Consider the following 18,119-nt stretch of genomic DNA (forward strand, 5'->3'; position numbering starts at 1 on the left):
AATACAAAATTATGCTTTGAAGCAATGTGTAAAGAAAATGAAAGTCATAAAGAAGCCTGGGGGTTTTCTCTTCGCGCTGTGTCAGTGGTCCCCGGGCTCCCACGTGAGGGGCGGGGGGGGGGGGAGGGGCGGGGCGAGTGCCACGACCCGGCTTCTCAAGGAATCCTGCAGCTTCTGCTCTCCAAAGCCAATGCTGTCCTGATGGACAACGGTTTTGGATGAATGCAACGGTTCAGTGTCGTCGTGAGGGGTTGTGGGACCAGCCCTTCAGCTCTGTGTCATGCGTGGTGCCATCTACGATGTGGATGCAATGCAGGGAACTGAACTCACGTTTCCACTATAAAGATCGGTTCGCTATCCCGTCAGCTGCATTTGACCTTGCCGCTATGCGTCACAGAAAAGTATATGCCTGGTAGGCAAAACAGTGAGAGCCAAAGTATTCATTGCTTGTTTCCATGCAGCAACAAGGAAGGATCTCATCTTCTTCAGAAATGGCTCCACACTGCCACCTGAACTTATTTTGGGGTCCATGGTATCCTAGAGGAGCAGTATCCCCTCCATCGCAAAACCAGGTGAAGACACCAGCCTCCAGGTCCCACACCTGTTCCCGGGTAGCCACCAGAGGGCAAAGCGGGCATAAACCGGATGCATTTGATTTCAGCCGATTCGTTGGATTCATCGACCAAGAAAGATGAAGTCAGGGCTCAGCGGGGCTGGTCACTGAAGCCAGAGTGAAGAACAGCCTGCTGGGGAATAAAACTGTAGGATTTGCATGTGCTATGTGTGCTGCAAACACAACTTGCCACCACAGAAGATGCAACTGAGGTAACAAGGTATCCTTTACTCCTCTGGTACGTCTATGCATGGAAGTTATTAAATAATTTCTACATTTAATATTTTATATGGAGGGTAGTCACAACATTGAGCTCTGTGAAAAGAACACATATATCAGTCCTATCCTAGCAGATATTTAGTGGGTGAGTGAAAAGAGAAGGAAAAAAAAGGCAGGAGGAAAAATGCAAGAAAGCTAGAAGAAAGAAGCTGAAGCCAACATTAAACAGTTGTAGCTGACTGATACATGACTATCATTTCCTGAACAGGGCGTGAAGCAACGTTCTTTTTTATTATTCTGGACTCAAGGCCTTGTATGCGCTTGGAAATTTACTAAAATAGGTATTCTAAAAGAACAACTTCCAAAATGGATCTTCAGCAACACCACACTGGCATTATAGATAAACAAGGAACAAATTGGCCCTGCAGATTTTGGAGCGGGCATCAACATGAAAATAACACCACCAGTACTATGACAGATATTTTTACTTCTTTAAATCTGCACCCACAGCAGAAGCTTATCCAAAATGGTAGGAATCGCTGACATCATTTTGATTTCCACAATGCATGGCAGAAACAGGTGACAGTTTCAGTTGGAGGGTCAAATAATTTAAATAGTTCTCCTTCTCCCTCTCAAGCTTAAGAAATACCAGCTTTGTGCTGCTGCTATATCCTGTACATATTCTACAGAGAGAGGAACAAAGTCTCCAGTGGTCCTAACTTGGCATTATACACTGTTCCTTTGTGTGACTTTATCTTATGCAGGAAGTCAAAATACTTACCCAGCCACATCAAAAGAAAGAAAACAAGCAAAGTATACAACCTCAAAAGAAAGCTCTCAACTTTGGAATTCACTTTCTCTGTAATAGTTCAACAGCACATGCATTGCTGACCTTCAGAGCACACCGCAAAACACGACTGTTTATATAACCTTTGCACAATGAGGAACATGCTTTGCTTAATCCTGTAGTGGCATCGAATGCAGTCAACTATATTATGATCCTTTTTGTTTTTAAGGTTCCCTTACCCTGGAAATGTTTATGAGTAAGTGAGAAAACTGAATCAAAACTTCATGATGCAAGGGAATCTAAAGCAGAACAATACACAGGCAAAAGCAGTCACCATTTTAAGACAAGTTTCTACATATGTTTGCATATTCTCAATTACAATAATTTGAAGCCATAAAGTTGCTGTAGGTTTTCTAGTTTCTATTATAGTGTGGCTTAGACTTAATCATGACAAGCTCTGATTAAAAGGTTAAGAATTTTAGATTGGGAAACATTCATTTTTTTGTTATTGTGAAGCCAAGGCCTTGTATGCACCAGGAAATTTACTAAAATAGGTATTCTAAAATAACTATGTCAATCAGTTCCTCCTTATAGGAGGGTGGAAGGAAGCCTTGGAAAGAAACAGTTAGTAATATTAGCCCTCAGACTTCCCAGAACACTTGGGGTTTTGTCATGGAGAAAAGGTTACAGAAAGATGTTGCAAGATGCTGAACACGCGCATGCACGCGCACACACACACAGAGACATGAAATTGTTTAAAGAGAATTTGAAAAACTGAAGAAAGTGAATAAGCTAAATTTTGAATTTCTGCCCGCAGGCTTGGAGAATCCCCACCCCCCAATGGGAGAGAAAGGCCAGCTTCAGCCTAGGGGGGGTAAATCTCCCGTAGCTCTTCAAACAGTCTGCGTGGGAAGGCTCCCAAAGGAGGCCACTCAGAACAGGGAGCCAACTCTACCATGTAACCTCAGCATATGAATGTCTCTTTTTGAGACATTTCAACCTCAGGTGAATGTCTCTTTTTGACTTTAAAGGAATATTATGAGACTGGCCTTGCTGTGCTTTGTGAATGGCTCAGTTTCCTCCTCCCTCTGTTCCCTAAAAGCTTTTCCAACAATTTCTCTTTGAGGAGCTTTGCATGCTATTAGTGGCTACAAATGCCTATGTCATGTTGCTTAATACCAGATATTATTCAAAACTATAAATGCTGTGGAGCTACCCTGTTTCCTTGACTATACCAATTTATATTGAACACTCTTTGTTCTTGCAAATGCACAAGTGCTTTCATGAGAAAACTGAATAAAACAGGTTTCCCACAAAGATAAAAAACCTCTTCCAATTAACACAAAATAATTATCTTATGGCTCACCTCTCTCTAAGAATCAAGTCTGTCAAAGTTATTCTCAGGTAGTATCAGAAGTCTGAAAAATACTTCTGGCTTCTGGGAAAAATGGATGAGCATCTGTAACAGAAACAGTGTTTTCCGATTGTGTGAAGTGTTCTTCACCAGATACAGCACCTTGTATTAAAATTAAGTCTATTGCAAAAAGTAATATAGTTCTTAAAATTAGACAGCTATGACTGGCTTAACTGCTGCCTGGTTTTTTTTAGAAACCGGAGATCATACACTATTACAGCTGCTTATATTTTACTGAAATAAACCATTTTCCACAGATCTGCAACCTGATTTTAGCTAATGATTTCCATGAAAAATACCAGTTAAAGTTGTGTGCTTCGATTAATTAGTACAATAACGTAATATTAAGTTACATTTTTTCTACAATGTTACATGTAATTATATTAGATTACATTATAGCTTCATTAACAAAATTGTATTTTAAATAGTTTTGTAACAAATTTGGTCTCGCAGGGCTTTATCAACAGATTTATTTGATGGTTCGTTGTCATCTTCTGGAGAGCTATACTTTAGTAGTTTAGGTTTTGGTCCTGCACTAATATCCATGTTGGCAGATTCTATCCAGAATTATAAATCAATTATCCTCACATATGGATCTGATTGCAAGATCAGGACCATAGACATCAGTTGTGTAAATGCAAATGCACCTTTCAACTATTAAGTTAAAAAAACCTAAGCTGATGAAATTATATATGTGTATTTAAGACTGTAATTCAGCAAGATATTTAATTACAATCTAGGTTACTTAAGAAGTTTGCCATTTTTTCTCAGGACCCATGCTGCTATTTAATATATAGTTTGTTATTTGAATATTATTCACTGTATTCTTCATTCTAATAATTGCATTGATATTGATACATAAATGTTTAAAGTTATTAGACTGTGCATGTATTTTCTTGATACTGTGCATATATTTTCTTCTTTGAGATATTTTATTATTTACTTAGTTAGAAATTTACAAATATTACACAGCATTTAAACATGGGAGGGAGTAGATTTAGGCTGCGAGTCCTCTACTGCATATTGTCAGTGCTTCCCAGAACAGCATTTAATGTCTTTGGCCTTTGAGTTTAAACCATGTCTATTTGTCACAGCAAGAAGGGATGTTTTAAAGAACAGCAAAAATTAATGTGAGAATTGGACCTCAACAACTCGACTCCTGGAAACTGCTACTGAAGACTACTTCAAAAACATCAGAACCTGTGTTACGCTATTACTTTTGGCAGTCTTAGGAGCCCCAGGTAGCTAACACAACCATACAACTTGCATCAATGTAGGACAATCAGTCTGACTTTCAAATCTGACCTAAGCGCCTCCCTGTTGGAAGAAAGACATTTAAATTTAAGCAAAAGCAGTAGAATGCACAAAAACCCCACACGTGCAAAGGTATATATACAATGCCCTCTAATACAGAACGATTTCAGGGGAAAATGATGTCTCTCAAGTGAATCTATCCAGTGGTCTTTATCTGTGAGTCCAGCCCCTTCTTGCTGACTGGACACGTGCTACCTCCAGCTGGATCATAACTTGAAAAAGAGCCACAAGGCTTACCTTGGAGGGATCTGACGCCCACAGAGAATTTTCAGTGTCCTCTCAAACTGACTGTTTTGATGGTTTCTTTAGGTAAGTCAGCTAGAAGGGACCTAATTTGTACTAAATAATCAACAGACATTCCATGTTCAGTAAATGAAATTATTTTTTTCTCTCTGAGAAGAAAGTTCACAGTAGAAACCAGTTATATTTGGGAGCTGAATCTGTTTCCTTTGATGTCAATGTGTAAACAGCACCGGCAGAAAGAGAATTCAGGTTTAGGTTCTTATAATCCTCTTACATCTCTGCAGCAGCTGGGAAAGAAAGGAAACAAAGTGAACCGTAGCAATGAACCACAACAATGAAAATCAGATAATGTCACCCACCAGGTAATAATTCTTCTTGTACAATGTAACAGGCAATAAGTAATGCACGCTACGAATGAAAACAGTGGGAAGAAAGCTTGGAAGAAGTCTGTTTCTATTCAGTCTTTGTAGGCTTAAAGCATATATTGCATACTTTGAAATAAAAGATTCCTCAAAGCGATGGCGTTCATAACCCTTATTCTTTGACAGACAAAGTAATCTTTCTTGGCGTAAGCTTTCTTCTCCATCTGTGAAATAGCAATCAAATTAAAGGAACATGCCTATAGTCTTGAGGAAGTCACTAGGCCTGTGTTTAAATCCTCCCACCTTCACTGATTTTTGGTACCTTTTTCTCTTTTAAAGTCAGGACATGGAAAAGACTTCAGTCATTTAAAAAAATATTTTACATTTAAAATTCTCTTCAAGTCTCTGTCACGCTTTTCTAGGGCAGGATGTTGATGAGTTTTCCCAAGACATGCAAAAACAGTATTTACATCATATATTTCATATAGAGTAAATACGGAGCTTGTAAAACAGCGACAGAAAGATAAAAAGCGCGGATTATTTTCCATGTGATTTCCTAACCAAACTTAACAAAAAGCCTCTGTTTCCCTAGCAGTGCTCTCCCCAGGACAGCCTGCCAACCTGAGAGCCCTATCTGTGAACTGTTTGGGGGAGTCAAAAGAAATCTCATTAAGGACCTTTCTCTCCTTTTACCTGAGGCCGTGTTTGTTTTAGGTAAGTATTCTTTGGGAGTTAAGATAAAGGAGGGGCTGAAAGGCCCAGGCAAGCGCCCAGCCTGCCATAGGCTTTAGACCATCAAATGCCATGGAGGGTACAGCTGCAGGTCTCCCACTCCAGGCTGCAGCGGGTCGCATCTGTCACGGCTCCGGGGGCGCCCGGCGGCAGCGGCGGCAGCAGCATCACCCGCCCGGGCCGAGGGAGCGCCCAGAGAGGTAAGGCAGGCGCAGGGAGACTTTTTTCAGCAGCCTTCCTTTCAAAACTCTGACTGTAAGTATCCTTTGAATGTAACGATTTCGGCATTGAATAGACAACAGAAAACAATTCCCAACTTCAGAAGTAAAGGGCAAAATATGTTTCCGAAAACGTTTCACTTGGAACAGGTATTTTATTTGCTTTGCCAATATTTTATCCTTTTCAGCCAAATATTTCAGAACTTATTCATAAATGGAAGTAAATGAAAATTAAGGTTGTGGTAACTGATTTACTGGGTTTTTTAAGTTTATTTGCCTTTCATATCTGAAAGTACTTTTCCATTTCCCCAACTGTATGGATCTGTTACACAGCAGCAGAGATGGAAAGCACTGTTAAAAAGAGCATCCATAATGGCAGTCCCCCGCACCAAACAAAAGGCAGATGCAGCATCCACCACTGCATATGCTCTCTTGACCTAATTAGATCAGATTGCCCATGTCAGCTTAATGCTGGAGTTGCTTACTCAATAAATAACCAGCCACTCAATGACGACATGGAATCTGTATTTAGACATGCTGTCCGAGAGGGAGGGTTACTTTTTATTTTGTGGCAGTGCTGCGTAAATAAAAAGATTTCAGTATTAATTACATCATCATTTGAAGTTCAATGCAGTCACTTTGAGTTGTGAAATCTTAAAGGGAAATTACACCTTAGTTAAAAATGTGTGAGCCATTGTCTAGTTTGTTTAATCAGATCGGAGACAGAAGACAGATTAATATTGCTATAGAAATCAGATTTACCAAATCAAAATGTGTCAAAAAGAAAAAAATCATGTTATTTCAAAAGATACCAGCAGAATCTAACAAGAGGAGCTGTACTGTACGGGTATTACCACAAAGAATTAACTGTGGGAGCGCTATTCTATCTTAATCTTTCAGCAGCCCTGCTTTATGGAGGCCCTGGATGCTCACAGCAAGAGACGGTGAGATGACAGAGAATCACCAAATGGTGAGACTAAATTCTGGAGAAAATAATCCTTATAGAAAACAGGTGCAGAAATTGAAACTATTTGAACACAGGAAGTGAGGCTTGGTCATCTATTCATTTGTTCTTTCAAGCATTTCTTCAGTGTTAGAAAATATGGTTCAAATTACAGTGTTCTGTACATGATAATGGTTAAAAGTGTCTCTAATTTTGTATCAGATACAGAATCATTATCAGTTCTTAAAGAGCTGCAGAAAGCACTGCTTACTCAAAACAACCCTTATTTTAACAGCAGTTTTTATTTGCTTAATTATAAAAACAAGAATATCCTCAGTTTGAAATTTCCAGGCCTAGTCTGTATGTGATATTTTGTATATAGGGAGAGTTTGAGTGAAAATGACTCTAAGATGAAATTTAAAAAACATACTTTCAGGTGCACAATTTTATTGATTGTTTTTTGGGAGGGATGTTGCTATAGCTAAACCAGCTAGGAAATCAACAGAAAAATGGATTTTAAAGTAGCTCTTACTGCCAAGTGCCTTTGAAAGGCACCGTGATTATTAGTTTTACTTACTCATGTAGGAAGATTGGTTAGGCTCAAAGAACAAAAATAAAGAGAGATTGAAGCACATTCAACACAGGTCCCAACGCTGTGAACTTTAAAAAATGTATTGAAATGGTGCTACTCCCATGCTTAGTTTTAAGCACCTGCATAAGTTTTTGCAGCATCTGATCCACAGTTACATCTTCAACTTTTTACCAAAGGCTCAGCAGGTTAAGACAAAAACTCTCCTTAGTGCAAGTCTTTAAAGGCTCGCAATTTCTACTATATTCTAACACATGCAACACCTTTTTACCTTGTACTTTTTGTCTGCTGAAGATGGAGGTTGTAACTGTACAGATCTGAGGGAGTGCCACACTCCTCTTGGCAGGCGCCTTGGGAAAGCCTGCGGAAGAACGTCCTTCCCAGCAGTGTTCCAAGCTTTGCCAGAGGCACCTATAAATTCGCTAAGGATGAGAGGAGTCTTACTCTCATGAGAGTACATGCTTACAGTGATGATTTCAAGAAAGTAAGGTTTCTGAAATCAGGAAGTTGTGATTTATTACTGAGGTTATGTTTTTATATAAAAATTTTATTCAACCAGCTCAAAAGTTTGAATTCACGCTTGGGCTTCTGCCCACTTGTGTGAGAAAAACAAACGATATACGAAGTTTTCCACATTCATGCTAACAGCCTGGCACTGTTTCAAGCCAAGTGTAATTGAAACAGTTGGTTTCAATTTTTGAACATTTCTCCTTCCTGCCAGAAGCTTCTCAGATCCTTCTCATCCATACCTTATGGCCTGTCCACACTGCTTCAGCATCCTAGATGCCTCTGTAGCTTGGGACCTAATGAGGGCTGAAGGAGGGCTTTAGGAGCCCTTTCATATGCTTTTTAACAGGGTCACAATGACTGAGGAAAGATGCTTGGATTCTTTGTGTGGTGCATAGGTGGGAAGAGGTGCTCACTAATGCATACCTACATGCCACAGCTGTGGAAGACGAGGTATCTTCTTCAGCAAAGTTACTGAGGTTTCTAGCAGAAGACCTTCCAAGATGGGTTGAGCACAATGTTTTTGCTAGTTATTTGTATGCTGGCTACTTTTATTTTCTGCAATGTATGCATACATTGAAGCCAATGCTTCACAGATCGGTAGACACTCCAAACACCGGAGAGTGAAGAGAATAAAAGTTTCACTATCCTCTGTGTAATTAAAAAAAAAAAGTTTAGGAATATACATATAAGAATTTAACCTGAGAAACTGAAAGATGCAGAGCAAAGCACTAACAAATAAAAGTACTGGTAAAAAAATGTAAATTAATAATTTTACCTCTATTGCCAAGAACATGTGTTACAATATACCCTATAGTTACCTATACATAATGTACTTTTCTTTATATAAAAAGTAACACTTTTCCTACTACCTAAATTCAAATATGTTGTTATTTATATCCGAAGAAAAGCCATGAAAAATAATTTGAAGTTACTATTGCCATATCTACAACATAATACAAATTAGCACTGAACATTTTCTGCTGTATACAAACAACTGAGTTAGATTTTGCAATTAATTGGCTTTTATCAGAATTGCTTTTCAGAAATTTTGTATTACAGTCTGAAAAGAAAAAGCATATAATGTGGATTTAATCAATATGTATTCTTACATATATAATTATTAAAAACCAATATGTATTCCAGAAAGAAGACAGTAGAAAATACAGGTGAATAAAGATAAAAAAGGCTATTTTAATTTTAATGTAACTATGAAAGGAGAAAAATAACATATGGTATTTAACATAGATATTATGATCACATCTACAATGTTCAGCCCGATCAGGAGTCCATTTTACTAGGTACTGTGGAAACAAAGTAAATGACTCTCCTGATTTTTTTAAACACAAAAAAACCTCAACAAAACCCTAACAGCCTGAAGACAAATAATTTTGACTACAAGACAAACAGGTGGGTACGAGAGAAATAGGCCAACATAAAAGGTACAGAGAGAAGTCTATAGGACTCCTTGCTCAGTCCGTAGCCCAAAGGCTTTTTGGGGCCCACCAAAATATCCATGCTGAAACCTCCTTCCTCAGAAAGACAGATGAATTGCTCTGACAGTGGCAAAAGTCACCTTTGTCTGACTTGTAGCAGAGTAGACCGTTTCTAGCTTCTGTTCACTAGAAGTTCTAGGATAGCAAAGCTAATTCTTCCTATTTTATGCACCATGAAGTTTATAGCAATAGGAGGAAAAAAGAAGTCTTCTTGTTTTAAGATATGGAAGAGAATACGTGTCTACAAGATGAAGTGATAGGGCCCAGTGACTTTGGGAGATGCTTTCAGATTTACATTCCAGGTTTATAATCCTAATAGGATTTAGGAATGTTAACATTTGCCAATTATTGTTTTTTATTGTCACCTTAATGTGAAGGAATTTATTCTGTGCTAAATTTAATTTTGATATCTAAAATATATTTTTGCTACCTACTCTGTTGTTTCAAAATGCTTGCTTTTTTATCACTGTTTGCATAGAAATATGAGACGCCAGTTGCCTCTCAGTTTTACTGTTTGGACTTTTTAATGTGCTTGTGTGATCTCTGATTACAACTAAGCTTGCTGACTTGAACATTCCAACTCCAAACCACTGGTTAGTGTAGTTAAAGAGGTATTTTATAAAACCCTAACCTCCCAATCCTTTAAAGTGATTGAATATCCTTTTTTCTTCCAATCACTGAACTTCCATTTGGTGGTGTTATTAGCTCACCAGTCGCTATAGATATTCCATAAGAACTTCAGCAAAATGTACAACTTCATGGCTTTATGGCTGAAAAAATGTACAAGTTCAAATGCTTTGTTAAATGTGCAACTATTGGCAGACTATGGGCACATATATTCTCTGAAGTACACTTAGTCAGAGTAAAACAACATGCAGCACAGCAAACAAAGAAACATTACTGTAGAATTTTACAGTTACCTGTAGAAGAAAAAAGTGAAATCTTCATTTTTAGCCTATTCTAAATAATAAATATGTCTCTTTACAGTCAGAACTGGATGGTCAACTAATAAATTTTAGATCAAAAGGAGCCCTGGGCTTTCAACATCCAGTGAGGTGAGTTAAATCCTATCACTTGATACAGGAAAAGTGACACCTTCCAAGACAAGACATATTCCTTCTCGGGAGAAGTATCAGTTTGTCTCTGGAGTATCTCTTTCTAGTAATGTGGTTTAACTACTCACCAGGCTCCATAGATTTTTAGCCCTCCACGAGGAAAGATGCCCAGGCTGAACAGAACCTGAAACAATATGCCAATAACGAAAATAAGAAAAAAGTAATCTTAAAAGAAACAATGTTCTTCTGCCTCATCTAATTTATGTTTACATGTATTAATATGATAAGAAGCTCACAAAGCCCAAATAATTAACGTGAACAGCTGCTAATGGAATGTGACTTGTTACAGATCTGTCGAGTTTGCTTAAATTTGCTCTTGAATAGAAGTTGAACTCCAGGTAAAGTTTTTCCCATGCTTGGGGGATTTATAAGGGTTTTCACCAACATTTGGATTCTTTAAGGCTTAATGATGTAGAAACTCCTGATTTGGACTTCCGTTTAGAGGAGGAAAATTAATGGAATATCCCTCTTCTTTACAAGCACTTGTTTTTATAGAAGTTGTAGAACCTTAAATTCTGTGTCACCTTTATCACTGTCAAATTTAATTGAAAACTGGCCAAAGTGGAACGAAGAGGAAGAGATGTGCATACATATGCACACAAAAACACATACATATGTATACAGACCACATAAGTTTTGCTTTAGTGGGAAAGCTGATGGAAACCTGAAATGTAAATTAAGACATTTATGATTTCAATACAAGACAATATGAATTTTGAAATAAATCTCTCTCAGTGTACACCTCCTCCTCCTCCACCTGGAGACACAAAACCCACTAAGATCAACCTCTGTGCAACAGGCCAACCCACCCAATCTTAGTCTAGTGTCTTAATCTGAATTCCAGAATCCCAGAACATTCCTCAAACTTCCCCCAGTCTCATGGGACACTTCCATTCCGAACTGTGCTAAAAACCAAACCAAACCAAAACATCTCAGGCATGCATCATTGCCCAGGCAACACCTTATCAGGATGGGACCTTAGATAAATCCAATACACAATATGCCCAAAGCAACTGAGGTAACTTAAAATCACCAGTACTTTTTAGTTAGCAACTTCTCTTTTAAAAGACAAGGAACCCTAGGATTTTTCTCTCTCCAAAGAAAGATAAAAATAGGTTTTAATACTCAAGCTAGCTTAGCTGGGAAAGTGTCGCATAGTTTTACTTTTTCTCTTAAAATATGTTTTCTTATTAGACTTTATTTGCCCAAGTCCAAATCCCAAAAATTTCTTAACAACATCGGAGAGAAGGTTCTGGCGAGTTTTCCAGTACAAGCTACAATTCACTTCTACAATGATGACACCGACTCTGAGGAAGATGAAGAAGAAATCAGTTCAGCCTAATAACAAACAGTGGTCAGCCTTGACAAACACAAAATAAAAATTAAAAAATCAAGAGATAAAAAAAGAACTGTCAGAAACGTCTGGACAAACATCTGACCGAACAAAGAAATACATCAAAGCTCATAAGAAAACTATTTATAACTACCTTACCAAGAAGAATGAGTCAATGCAACTGGAAATTCAGAGGAAATCCTTTTGTGTTTTGAGAGACTTTTAAATTAAACCCCAAAGCTGAACAAAAGATTATAAGGTTTAAATCAAGTTGGTTTAAGTAACACGGATTAAGAACGTTAAGAGCACTGTACTTAGTTACTCATTATTTTTCACATTGCAGTCCTGATAAAATGAAATAGGATTGATTATGAGGCAAAATAATATAATGTACAGCCCCAAAATAACCTGAAGGCTTTGAAACACAATGTTTGAATTTAAGCAAGAAATTATTTAAAATGCAAAGACTATTGCTTATTAGCTCCATTGGGGCATGTTTATTCTGATATAAATGCTGTATGCCAAATTGACCTAATCCATTTCCAGTATAACCCCCTGTCAAGACAAGTTCTAAATGACAGTCGTGATATTTTCTGGGGTCCTGTCATTCTGTTATTATCAGATTTCCTCCCTGTAATCAGAAATATGCCTTTTTGTCAGTCAGAAAAAAAGCCAACCTTGGTTAAAAACTATGATTTAATTTAATGACATGTTAAAACATGCATTATGTGCTACCTTTTTGTCTTCACCACAATATTCAAATCCTATTTCTATAGCTTAGTGTGCTTGAATTTATGATTTTAATATAACTGACCTACTGTTGATTCCCATCTAGTGGGGTTTGGATGTGTATCTTACTACCTTGATATTTGTTTTAAATTGATGTTCAGGAAGACTTAATTTACTAATTTTCATAAGCATCTTTATGTTATGTACAATGTAGACAAATTTATTCCAACGCTGTTACTCCACTAGCAAAAACTGTTTTTTCAGTACAGCTTATTTCATTCAGAGAATTGGTATAACCTGTTGTGCATAAATTTTGTTTGCATAAATTGTGTATGCTCAGAGAGTTTGCCAGTACTCGTCTTGCTATGCCAGCATTTTTTAATTAGCTCAAGGATTAGCTATTTGGCCCCACTACGTTTCAGAATTATTATGCTTCAGGTATCTTACTTATCTCTAACCAAAACTGCCATAGTTTCCCCAGAGACACGGCAAAGGCAGAATCCAAGATTCTTGGCCTTTTCTACACTACTGTTGGTGGTGTAGATAAGGTCAGGCAGTTGTAAAAGCCACTTAAAGTGTGTGTCAGATCTTCCTCTTAGTACAATGTACTGCCAAACAAAGCGATAGTGTTATAAATTGTAAGTCTAGCAAATTAGGATTCCCAGTGAATGAACATATTAGAATGGAGGATTTTTTAAAATTCTCCATTAACAAACTAAAACGTGGATCTAGTAATTAAATTTACCCAAGGAGACAACATCCTATAATATATGGAATTATAAGAACTAATTGAAATTGTAAACCCTGGAGTGACACATGAAAATTCAGCTTTTACATTTCACTCATTCATCATCTCCGTGTCTTCACTTCCCAACATATGGAACTAAAATACATATATTTTAAAGGTCTTTCACTTCTCTCACAAGACATCCTAAAATTATTTATACTCCAGCTTCATCATTATTCAGTCTGTAGCACAAACAGAAAAGCACCCAAGATCACTTAACAGGTCAGTGATGACATATTCCCTGCAATGGTCAAGTTATTGTACATTAAGCCTCAACTTCTTCCTTCCAAGGAGCTCTAGCCTCCATCAACGCTCAGCTGACTTCACTCCCAACATTTGGAGTTCTGCCCTCACCTCGAGTCCTGAGCAGGGCTTTTACTCACCTTTTAAGACCCCTCTGTGTGCATCCGTGCTGCCATTTTGGTCTGTGCTATGACACAAACCAACCTGGTTACTGCTGAATTGCTCAGGCCTTCATTGAGGATAACTGGAATCTGGAGGGATGTGTTGAGGGAACCATCTCCATCCCCTATGAAAACGGTAGTCACCACACAATCCCCACACAGCATGGTGCTCCCTAACACACACACTACACTGAAGAGCCATTTGCCTTACACAGATATTTGTCACCATTTAAGGATCCATTATGTAAAAGAAACACTCTGTAGGTTCTTCCTTGCTAATCCTTCCCTTTCTATTGAGACCATGCTGCCTGTTACGTCTTCCTTTACAGCTTCTCTGCCTGCGCTGCAGATGCCCAGCAGTGGGCTGTGGTTACTCCGTAGAAAAGCAGCAGATGAGACCGGTGCATGCTTGCGCACAGAAGGTGCCTGGCAAGAGCTGGTGTTACTATTGTCGCAGGATAGCAACGAGAAACTAATATCCGCAGGACCACATGACATAAATGGAGGCCAGCTTTAGTTGCAACTGAGACTGATCTTCCTGCATAAAGGAGGGGTTTTGAGCGGGAGGGATTAGCATCAACAGGTGGGACTATGCGTCGATGCTGAGGATTGGTTGTTAACTCCAGACAGAAGTCTTCAAAAGCTCTACCTGAAAATGCAGTAACTGCAGCTTGGATGACCAGCAGAAATTACCATGTTCTCAGAAAGACAGAGCTTTTGAAGATCTGTGTCTGGAGTTAATACCCAATCTTCAGCATCAACACATCACCTTCCAGGCACTCACTTCACTTGTGTGGAGCTTTGTTATCCTGTCCTGTACTCTCACCAGCTGGCAGTCAACCAGTCTGCAGTGGCAAGCGGCTCACTGAGATCTGTGAAAAAGCCTCCTGGACAAGCACCGGCAGCATGCCGGAACACCGCCAGGTTCTAAGTCAATTTTTGGTTAGTGAAGTCTGCTGAATATTTTGAGAAATGGAAAGCATTGGTTTCAGCATACTAACTATTTTTCAGGAGTGTTGGTAAAGAACATTTGGCCAGTAGAAGCAGCTTCAGATGGGGTCACTAGTAAAAGAAACGACATGAGAGAACAGATACAGTGTAGACAGTGGCCATACATACTAACAGAACTACCACATCGCTACTGGATGGGGCATCTTATTCCAAGTTTCCTGGTAACATGTCCCGGCAGAATCTGAACATTTTGAACTTGTCCAGAAGTTCCAGACCTACAGCAAACCAAGTGGGACAGTAGCTCCATTAACAATATTCCTAGGCAGAAAAGAGGAGCAGTTTTAGACAAATGCTGGAGGTTTGTAAATCCCAGACAAGTGGCCACTGAATAAATGCAGATTGACTACCCAGAATGCGAGCCATAAGTCTGCTGTATCCTAGAAAATGATATTCATACTTGACATGAATGCAATAAAGAGGCGGGGGGGAAGGATGATCAAGTATATAGATTACACAAACAACAAAATAGATCAGAACTTTTCAGCCTGGAAAACGTGATTGAGTATATAAATGTAGTCTTTAACATCCTGAGTGGCTTGGAGGTGGTGGAGAATGATTGAACATCAGATGAAAATAGTGAGCAGCAAGTTTAAAACAAAAGGAAGCACTTAACCCAAGTTGTGATTATGCTGTGATGTTGTTTAAACTAAGAGTTTATCTACTTACAAAAAGTAAATGAAAGATTTTCGTAAGAAACATACAAAGACAACATCTGGCTCAGAAGTTTCACATTGTTGCAGGCTGGGGAAGCATTCTGGGGAAACATTAATAGCTTCTTGCCTTAATCTTTGCTCTTACTACTATAGCAGGCGCTATTAGCCGGTGTTGGAGGCAGGATATTAGCTATATCTATCTTTGGTCTCGCATGAAACGGCCATTTTAATGTTCATAAATGGGCTACATCCTGGATGCTTCAGACGCAGATTCAATGACATACGTGAGTGCTGTTACAAATCTACACCTCTGAAACAGACGAAAATATCTTAAGAGAAGTGTTCTTTAAGACAGTAGAACAGACACTGTTAGAAAAATATAATCGGATAATGGATGACAGTCTTAGCAAAGGCTGTTAGAAATATCAAAATAAATCATCTTGCACATCTGCTGAGGTCTGACAACATTGTATCGGCCTAAACTGATTGAATTTCTCAGTCTCTGCAACACATTCTATTTGGTTTCCCCTGTATTGTCAAATTCCATTTTCAAATTAAGGTAATATTACTATACTATTTACCTGATATTCCATTTTCAAATTATAAGGTAATAACTGTACTATTTACCTGATTGGTAATATTTAACTACAGTCATTAGAGGAAGCCAAAACTGTATTATCCTTTTCCCATCAGGCCAGCATTTTTTTTTGTCGAATAACTGTCTTTTCATGTTACAATGTCAACATACCCTTATTTGCACACTCAAATAAAATGTGCGTTGCGACCCCTTACCAGTTTGTTAATAATTAAGAGAAGACTAAAAGTGAAGTAATATAGCATCTCTGTTATTCAACAGCAGTTAACTTTCAGTTTTCAGTTCTGGTTTGTTTCTTCATCTGCGATTTGACCTTGTTAAGTTTTCAGTGACCTTAGAATCATCCATCATTTACAGGAAAAAGATAACAAAGCATCCCCAAAGAATGAGTTTATCATGAGCTTACTACTTCAAAGACAAGACTAGAAACATAGCATTTTACAGATTAAATGGTTGGCTCACGGTCTCTGTTCCACAGAACTTCCCTTAGTAGTTCAACAGCTGTAACATTTCCAGCAAATGCTACCTTTCGATTTCCATTGTCTAAAATTATGATAGTAAAAGACAAGTTAATGTTCCGCTGGTACATGAATGCTGGAGAGGTATCTAGACAACATGTACAATTTTATATTTCTACTGTATGTATTCACGTGAAAAATCAAAATTTAAGTATGTTCATAAAACAGTCTTGAATTCTACTTCTAAGCTCTTTTAAGACACGCTCTTGAAGGACACATATATCCAAGGGAAGCATATCCTCGCAAGACATTGACGTTTGTTGAGTGCTCTTTCTAAATATGATGCAGTAATAATTTGGATTAAGAGAAAAAGAACTATCACAGGAACAATTTTTTTTCTAAGCTACATTTACACTGAGAGTGTAAATAAAGAGTACATATGTTTGTTGTATTAACAACAGTAGCAGGACAAAATCGCCACAACTGAGAAAAGGCAATCTTCACAATAGCGGTTTTATGAGCTCTAGACAGAAAATCCATCCAATTCACTGAAACATCTACCATTTAATTACACTCCATCTAATCATGCTTTCCAGACTGGATTAATCTATCAGCTGCTTTTAGCAGAAGGCTGAGAATTAAGTTGATACATAAACTGCCCAGCATACCAACAAAATTTACTTTGGCAATCTCTCTGTAAGGAAACTGGCAGAACAAGACTAAATGCTTCCAAAACTTTCTCCTCAGAATACGGTTCAATTGATGAATAGAGGGAGAGATACAAAAAAACCCCATTCATCTCAGTTGTTTTAGAACTGACTGGAAATCTAACAGTACAGCAGCAAGCAGGACTTTGCATTAAACATTTCAGCCACTCAGACTCAAGTGCCTATGGAAAAGGTGCATTATGGAACAAAATGTATTTACACAAAATCATTTATTAACTATTCTGTTTGTAAGTCAGAAATACTTTATCATTTACGCCCACAAATGAAACTGAAGTCCACAGAAACTGCCTGGTAAAGAAATCAAGTATTCAAAAAGTCTTTTGAAAAAGAGCTTTAGTGGCGAGTTTCTCATTGTACCTGTAGGTGGGAGCTTCGGCATGAATGTGAATTAAGTATTGGAGAAACACTATATTAGGGCAAAGATCTCATAGCTTCTTACCACTCTTATAAAACTGAATTGCTACAGATACAGCCAAGACATTGATTTGTTACACTCTCCTGGGACAGAAAGCTGGAGCAGGGGAGAAGAGGAAGAATACTCGCACGCTATTTAGAGTAACGCACCATTACCTCCATTCTCATATTCAATTTTTGTCAGAGATGGTAAGTTCACTGTTTCTACAGTTACAATCTCTTCTCTTCATTAAGGTATCTTTCTGGCCTAACTTTGCCTGATTTAGCTTGCAGCATCTTAAGGCCCACTAAAAAGAACAACAAAACCTATTAGTATTACTTTACCACCATCTTGCCTTGTATACGCTTCACTTGCCCTTGGTGGCAGAGTTGCATTTTTAATGTTTATAGACCACCTAGCACAGAGGTGTACCAATGAACAGCCAGAGCACCAGAAAGAGATCTACACTATGGAA

The 18,119-nt window shown here is 38.2% G+C and overlaps 1 protein-coding gene across 1 annotated transcript; it reads left to right on the plus strand.

The window, feature by feature from the left end:
- Positions 1-5,756: 5,756 nt before the first annotated feature.
- On the plus strand, positions 5,757-11,894 carry RIPPLY3 (ripply transcriptional repressor 3). The gene is made up of 4 exons (XM_009283081.1): positions 5,757-5,884; positions 6,803-6,872; positions 10,425-10,492; positions 11,747-11,894. Exons 1-4 carry the CDS (start codon positions 5,757-5,759, stop codon positions 11,892-11,894), a joined length of 414 nt encoding a protein of 137 aa, XP_009281356.1.
- Positions 11,895-18,119: the final 6,225 nt, after the last annotated feature.

Source organism: Aptenodytes forsteri, unplaced genomic scaffold (assembly GCF_000699145.1).
Source record: "Aptenodytes forsteri isolate BGI_AS27 unplaced genomic scaffold, ASM69914v1 Scaffold2, whole genome shotgun sequence".
NCBI classification, from domain to species: Eukaryota; Metazoa; Chordata; class Aves; order Sphenisciformes; family Spheniscidae; genus Aptenodytes; species Aptenodytes forsteri.